Source organism: Lipotes vexillifer, unplaced genomic scaffold (assembly GCF_000442215.2).
Source record: "Lipotes vexillifer unplaced genomic scaffold, Lipotes_vexillifer_v1.1 scaffold299, whole genome shotgun sequence".
Lineage (NCBI taxonomy): Eukaryota > Metazoa > Chordata > Mammalia > Artiodactyla > Lipotidae > Lipotes > Lipotes vexillifer.
This window is the reverse complement of record NW_006784347.1, coordinates 1,047,606-1,055,745: the sequence shown is the minus strand read 5'-3', so window position 1 is coordinate 1,055,745 and position 8,140 is coordinate 1,047,606. Positions and strand designations below refer to the sequence as shown.

Below are 8,140 nucleotides of genomic sequence, written 5' to 3'. Positions count from 1 at the left end.
CCAAAAAAAAAAAAAAAAAAAAAAAAAAAAAATTAAGCTTTCTTAGTGAGGTACCTGGAGCTGGAAGGTTTTCTTGGGATGGACACCAATCAAATAAACTCCTTTTGCCTTGAACTTTCCCTCTATACAGCTGCCAGGGCAGGCTTTTGAAACAGTAATCAGGTCACAAAGTTGCCCTGATTAAAACCGTCAACTGCCGTCCATCAGTTTACAATCTATCCTGCTGCCTCTCCTACTACTCTCCCCTCTGCTCAGCCTGCTCTGTGGACCTGCTAAGCTCACACTCACATCTGAGCTTTATTCACTTCTCTCTGCTCAGAATATTCTTCTCCCAAATCTATACATGGCTCCCACCTTCACATCAGTCAAGACTGTTCAAAAAAGTCACTTCATCACTGAGGCCTTCCCCGACCATGCCATCAAAAAAGGGGATTCCCCCCTCTCTACTCCCTTACTCCGATTTGCTTTCTTCAAAACATTTATCACCACCTGAAATGTATTCACTTTTAGTTATTGTTCGTCTCGCCTAGTAAAATGTAAACTCCGTAAGTATAGGGACCTTGTCTGTGTAGTTCACTGCCACACAGTCACAGCTCCTTCCACTACCTAGAACAGTGTCTAGTACTTAATAGGCACCCAATAAATGTTTGTTGTGGGAAGAGAGGGGGAGAAGAAGGTAGGGGTTGGACAAATTACCCAGAGAAATAATAGAGAAAGCAAAGCAGACATTTCTGCTGGCCAATGGATCAAAACTTACCTTTGCTTCTGGTGTTACTACTGGCTTTGGCGGGAACTGCACTTCAGTAGCTTTGAGGATAGTATTTTCTTGTAGAATGTCTTGCTGGGACTGGTTATGGCCAAAAGGCTATCATATAAAAACAAAACAAACAAAGGTATGCCTCTGGTTAAAATTAGAGAGAACACAGACTTCCCAGGTGGCACAGTGGTTAGGAATCCACCTGCCAATGCAGGGGACACGGGTTTGAGCCCTGGTCAGGGAAGATCCCACAGGCTGCGGAGCAACTAAGCCTGTGTGCCACAACTACTGAGCCTGCGCTCTAGAGCCCGCAAGCCACAACTACTGAGCCCACATGCCACAACTACTGAAGCCTGCATGCCTAGAGCCTATGCTCCGCAACAAGAGAAGCCACCGCAATGAAAAGCTCACACACCACAACCAAGAGTAGCCCCTGCTCGCCACAACTAGAGAAAAGCCCACACGCAGCAACGAAGACCTGACACAGCTATAAATTAATTAATTAACTGAGAGAGAGAGAGAGAGAGAGAACATAATTCAAAACCAAAGAGAAAGGAAAGGAGAAGACACATCTCAACAAGAACTGCTAGAATGAACTTTGGAGATGATCTCCTCTAATTCTCTCATTTTATAGATAATGGATGGAAAGGCTCAGAGCTTAAGTAACTTGCTCAAATTCCAACATCTAGGTTAAGGCAGAGCTGGGACCAGAAGCAGCATCTGCTATATCACAACACCTTTGCTAAGCTTTGCTTACAGCAAAGATAAAGAAGATTCAGAGCAGGAACCAGCAACCTCTTTTGCCCTGAGTGATACCTGTGGGCTTAAGCAATATATATGTGTGCCGCTGACAGACCCGAGACACAGATTGAAGAAATGGAAAGGAAGTGAAAGAGGAGAGGGGTACCAACAAAGTGGGGAAAAAACAGAGTCGGGGCTACTCAGTGAGTGGCTTCATCTGTGCCACAAATTGCTATCTTCTAATAAACTCCTAAAAAAAATAAGTTCACACCTAGTGTCATCTCTACAGGGTTTCTACTGAGATCACGATTCTTTCTAGATAACCTCTACCACCATTATCAGCAGCACTTCCACAATATCAGAGTATAAATAATAATTAACCCCTATTAGTTCTGAATAGTTTCCCCATGTTAGATAGGTACAATAAAGAAACAAAGCCCAAGGAGAAGTTAAAGGGGAAGCTGAGATCTGAATTAAGAGTTTGGTCTGGAGATTGTAATCAAAATATTAGGAGTCTAAGGGAGTTGTAGAACTCCCAAATGGCTTAAACCCACAGCCCAATGGGGAATGCTAAGACACACAGACACACCGGTAGCAGAAATAAGAATATAAATATACAACTGGATCCCAATATATACACTTATACAAGATATTATGCTCATAAGGAAAACACAAATGTGACAATTCATTAGATGTAGTTTACCATCTACGTTTTTACTCACGCAAATAATATATCACCTTTACCAGAAGTAACAATGAGTACTTTCTGACATCACCTCCCCGGTACAGAAATACAAAGCATGCTTTTATTAATAAAAGCTCTAACTAATGGGGTGGTTGGCAATAAGAAGCCTTGCAGATTTTTCAAGTTTCAATTCTTGGGACCCTTAAGAATGGCTCTTGGGAAGACTGTATACTTTAGTAAACTATTTCATATATTTCCCTGTACACATTATCAGAATCAAAACATAGACTGGATCTGAGAACAGCAAAAAATGCATGTCTTCAACAGCTCCGCAGAATTCATTAGGTGCCCTGGGACTGAAAATTTCTGCTTATGCATAAAGCTTTTATAATTAAAGTCTGTATTTCCTTCAAACCACAACTTTCAGGATTCCATTCTGTATAACCCAATGATGAACTCCAAGAGAATAATCCACACAATGCCACCGTGTACATGCACCACCTAAGACAGAAGCCACCACATCCAACCGTCTTCATTACCTTCCTTCCATAAAGACACTGGTAGAAGATCACACCCACTGACCAGACGTCAACTTTATTTGAGATCTTTGGTGGTTCTTTCCCAACCACAAAACACTCTGGTGGTAAATACCTGGGACAAAAGGAAAATAAAAATTCTTAGAAAAAAGACTGTATAAATCTAAGACATTTACAAAAAGGCAAAATAAAGACCCTGTTAGAAATAAAAATATCTGAATCTTAACAGTTGAAAAGCCAACTTAGACCCACCTGGATAAAGTAGATGAAAAGACACTCTAACTTAAGGAGGCAGCAATGTCCTATTATAAAGCCTTAAAATACATGTTTCTTACTTACGGAGAGAGGTGGATATTGTCCCTAGTTCCTACTTTACCCACCCCAGCCTCCTTTCCCAGTGCTGTGTCTAATATAGGTGTCATTCAACAAGTTTTTAAAAGGAGAGGGAGCACAAAAGAAGTGCACTCCCTTTTATGACAGCTGCAGCAACAAACATTAAAATACAACTAGAAGTGGTGTGATTTCCTTTCAGGCTGGCAGAAGAAGATGTCTCCAAAATAAATTACTCCTTTAAAAGTCCAAATGAATTCAGGACCCAGTACAAATCTCTGAGGGGAGTGGGTATTCTGTCTTCTTAAGATAGCCTCTTTTGGAAATCTAGGCTAAAAATAACTACAATTATAGTCAATAGTGACATTAAAGTTCATATTATGAAAGGATATTTTACATTCCCTACTTTAAGGGTGATCAGGGGCTTATGGAAGACTAACAAATAGTGCATAAAAAGCCAAACAAACTACTAGTTATTAGCCCAACTCAATCCTCATCTGAATTCCTTCCTTCCCCACCCACCCCTGGCCTCTAAAAAGACTAGCTGGACAGCCAACCACACCAAATTGTATGGTGTGGAAGGTAAATGCCTCTTAGCATTTAGGAAACGAAATAAATATGTTTCTCCTCATTGCCTGGAGTCTTCACCATAGCACAGCTGGAAGGCAGAATTCTGAAGATAACAAATTGATTTCTGCAGATTTCATGCTGGCAAAATCAATTCTGTGAAAAACTATTATAAACCCCGCTGTGCTTCTGGTATAAAAATCTAAATGTATAGCTGGAAGAGAATCACAAGAGTTGAGAGGCAGAAAATGTTCAGATGATGGGTTGTTGTTTTTTTTTTTAAAGAAGTTTAGTTTCAGGTTGTTCCTTTTTATTTTTAACAGTCATTTTTAAATGATTAAGACCACTGACCTAGATTATTATTTCACAACGAAAGCTTTTAGCCAAAACACACATTGAAAAGTGAAAATACAGACAGAGAACTCACAAAGCAGGGTGGGGGAGAAAGGCAAAGAAATAAAAATATAGACAAAAGAATCTATAAAAAGAACAGCTCTTCCAAATGCCACTAAAACCTCCCTGAACTGTAAGTTTTCATGGTTCTTGATTCTTTAATATACATAACTTAAATATGATCTTGGATAAATAACAAATAGAACCTTGATTCTAAAATGATTTTTTTAATGTACTTATAACTTTTTGGTGGAAGTAGTAGGGAAAAAGTAAGTTCTTGTTTGTGGTGAGGAAGAACAGAGGTTGTTGGACTTATCCAAATGCAGAGCAATAATTTGGCCAAATAGACACTGTCCCTTAATAGTACAAATCTGGCATATCACTTTCTAGGACTCAGTTTCCCCATCTATAAATGAAGAAATACACTAGTTCTTCACCCAAATAATAAGTATTCTAAGTCACTATCAAGGACTCTGGGAGGGAGAGTAGAAGACAGTTCTAAGATACTACACTAAATTGTGTTTAAAAAACAAACAAAGTTGCATACGCCATCATGATAAAATCCTCATAGAGAAAAATGATTCTCAAGAACTAGTCTAGGGGTTACTTATTTAAAAGTAGTATTCCATGTAGAAGAATTCTGGAACAACCAAATGCCACAAACAATCACTTAAAATCTGTTATGTCCTCCTATTCTATCTGTGTGTCTCTGGGACATAATACGAGGATGACATATTGAGGATGGTGATTATAAACACCAATATGGAGACTTTTTAAACCTTCATAGAAACCCATAAAATTAATTTTCTCAGTAGCTCCCCCTCTACTTTACTCTTTATTATGAAAAAAAACTTCAAATATGATCTAAAGTAGAAAGAATCGTAAAATGAACCCCAAGCAAACATCATCCAGCTTCAATAATTGTCAAGATGTGGCAAATCTTTGTTCTTATACACCCCTCTCCACCTCCCCCAAACAGATTACTTTGAAGCAAATCCCAAACATTATATATTTTTATTTAAATTCCAACCACTGAATTTTATAGCTTAGCAAATACAGCAATAGGCAGCAATGAGATAATTAATTTAAACATGAAAAATCTTTACCTTTAAAAAAAGAACAAGCTATCAAATGAAAAGCTAAAATCCAAGTTCTGGTGAATTTATATAGCAGAGGTATAGACCTGCTTCTAGAATTTCCAACAACAGATATTTTTGTATCATTTACTGACAGGAACCCACAACCACCACCAAGTGAATAAACACTGTAAATGTAGCTTCTATTTTGAACCTAGAATCTCAAAGTTTTAATTTAGGGACTGATTTTCACTATAGGTACCATCTCCACAAACAATACAGAGCAAGGGAAAGTTGAAATTTTGTTTACATGGTATTTCTAGCAGGATATGATTGAGTCTTTCTTTAATATGATGGGAGCGGTAAGACCAGGACTGACGTCCCCCTCTTCTCTGTCTGTTTCAGATCAACAACCTCATTCCGAGAGAGTCACTAATCTCCTAAGGGCCAGGGCCCTTCAGTCTCAAACATAAGTGACTTGGCCAACTGACCCTGGGGTTTAACAGTATGTATTCCCCCTCCCTTAGTGCTACTGGAGGCTTTCCCATGTTCAGAATTACACATTCCAATGTATGGCTTTGTGTCACCACTGCAGACGTGAAAAGAAAGCTCTGGTAACATGCCTTTACAATCGCAAAGTCAAATGCCTGAGCTGCAGGTATCTTTTATGGTTCTCACTGTCAAAAGTAATACTCGGCAGAGTAGGATAGGGCATAGAACACGCAGGCAGAGCTAGCTGGGGTGGGGTGGCTGGGGAGTAGATGAGTGACAACAGATGGGAAGAAATGTGGCTCAAAACCTTTTAGAACGTGGCTGCCAGAAATGCACAAATTTCTTGGTAAACCATGCTCGTGTTTTCCTGTTTAGATTTCAAGGGATGCTATGGTTATTTTACATCCTAATCTTCATAACTCCTTAGTTCTTGAGAGTCCACCATCCTCAGGCAACTCTAAAAACAAATCCCTCATCCCATTAACTCATGAAGAGAGAGACCTGCATTTGAAATTCTGAAAAGAATTTAAGGCCACTCTTTTCATACACATGAGCAACCTCATCCTCTATCTACTCAGTAGGAGCAAACCTACTGAGGAAACAAACAACTCAAACACGTGGCCCCACATAATCTCTTTCTCAATGGTTTTTCAAGAACAGAAAGAAAAATTAAGACAAATTCATGTAAATACAAAGAGTCAAACTGTTGAAAAGACAGTAAATATTTGGAGAGGAAAGTCTACTATGGTATACAGCATTTTTGCCTAAGCAGACAGGATGTAGTTTAATAATTACCAACACTTCAGTATAGCACAGCCACATCTCCATCAGCCAACTTGACAAATCTCCCAGGTACCTACCAGTAAGTACCAGCACCTTGTGATGTTAGCTCCATGCCATCCACTGAATTGTAGCTATCATCATCCATGATCTTGGAAAGACCAAAATCTGTGATTTTTATCTCTCCACATGCTGTACCATTTACTAAAAGAATATTACCTAAAAAGATAAAAAACTTCATGAATAAAAAACTTACTAATTAAAATAATCCAAGGTAATAACAGGCAAGAAGAGGACAACTGAACTGAAACTCTTACATATAACAGCAAACATTTAAATCTCTGGAATAAAACGATCTGGACTCTGGATGCTGGGGGAGAGTTGTAAGTGTCTCTTTTCCAAGAATCACCTGCTTAATGTGCCAAAACCACCACTATGAGCAGTGGAAAAAAATAATTAACTAGCCAAAGTAAAGTATCACTTCTATGGTTGGTCAAAAATAGTGGGAAAGTTACATCCGAACTTTCAGTAAGGATCTCTTAACCACCCTGTTTAGGACAGTAGTTTGGGGTGGGGGTGGGGGGATCAAAGAAAACATACAAGGGAATCTAAGCTAGTACCACAGTGCCACCTACAGCTCCTGGGGCAGGAAAATGTAATGCATTCAGTGACAGAAAACCCAATCACACAATAGCCATCTTTTTAAAAAATCACTTCATTGTGGTGAATTTTTTAGTCATTTGAATTATACTAGAAAATTAAAGAATAGTGAATAGTGAGATTTAACATGTAGCTATCAGAAGAGGAAAGCAAAGTTAACAACTGTGCCCACCAGGAGGTAAACGGGAATCTTCCCGACACCTAAGCTCAGTTGGTTAGAGCTGTCTACAGACAACACAGGCAGACTTCTAAGCAACAGCTCAGAATGACAACAACAGACAGAAGTAAGAAGTCTAATTGCTCTCTACTCGACTGGCGACTATCAAAGTTAGATAGTAACCATGAGAAAAGATGGAAAATTCCACTCGGAATTTAATGAAATGGGAGGCATATGTGTAAAATAATTGTTAATGTTGGGGGCACTTATCAGAGAGACTTGGAGTAGAGGAACTGCTATGCAGTGTGAGTAATGGGAAAAAAACAAAACGGAGCTTGCCAGAGCAGTTCTTTCTTAATCAGACTGACATCATGAACCGCCCTGGCTCTAAGACAAGGGCATTGTTTCTCCAGAGCATTTAATACAACCCACCCTCCTAATAAACCCAGTGCTGTGTGGCCGGGACTCTCTTATTCCCACTACCCAGGCAATTTAAAGTCAGATGTTATTAGGCCTTCTTGGTCCCCGGCCAAGTCCCCTAACTTTATAAAATTAAAAGTCACTTATAAGACCAAAGAAATACTACCAATACTGTCTCCTAAAAATTAGACATACCTGGTTTGAGGTCATAGTGTATGATGGGAGGTTTTATTTCATTTAAGTACTTTAAAGCATTCACAATCTGCATGATAATGGATCGGGCCTCTTTCTCCGACATTAATTTGTGCTGTTTCAGGTAGAAGTCCAGATCATTTCCCTCACAGTATTCCAATACTGTACAAAATCTAAACACAAATAAACCAACATTTGACCGTGGGATAAGAGCAAGCAGATTAAGTCTAAACCAGCCCCACTGAAAAGGTCAGGTCATTAGCTTCTCACTTCTTTCTTCTTTGCTCCTTAAAATATTCTTCTATTCTTTATTCAGTATTAGCTAACTGAGTGGTTTACCGGAAGAAAACTGCT

At 39.1% G+C, this 8,140-nt stretch overlaps 1 protein-coding gene across 3 annotated transcripts in view; it reads right to left on the bottom strand.

The window, feature by feature from the left end:
• Positions 1-8,140, bottom strand: part of TLK2 (tousled like kinase 2) — a 110,279-nt gene that overhangs the window by 3,001 nt on the left and 99,138 nt on the right. For all 3 annotated transcript variants that reach the window (XM_007456746.1, XM_007456747.1, XM_007456748.1), the window contains 4 exons: positions 7,790-7,959; positions 6,438-6,576; positions 2,723-2,834; positions 758-865 (listed from right to left, as the gene is read on the bottom strand). In XM_007456746.1, coding sequence (XP_007456808.1) covers positions 758-865; positions 2,723-2,834; positions 6,438-6,576; positions 7,790-7,959 — 529 coding nt within the window. The remainder of the gene's footprint in view (positions 1-757; positions 866-2,722; positions 2,835-6,437; positions 6,577-7,789; positions 7,960-8,140) is intronic.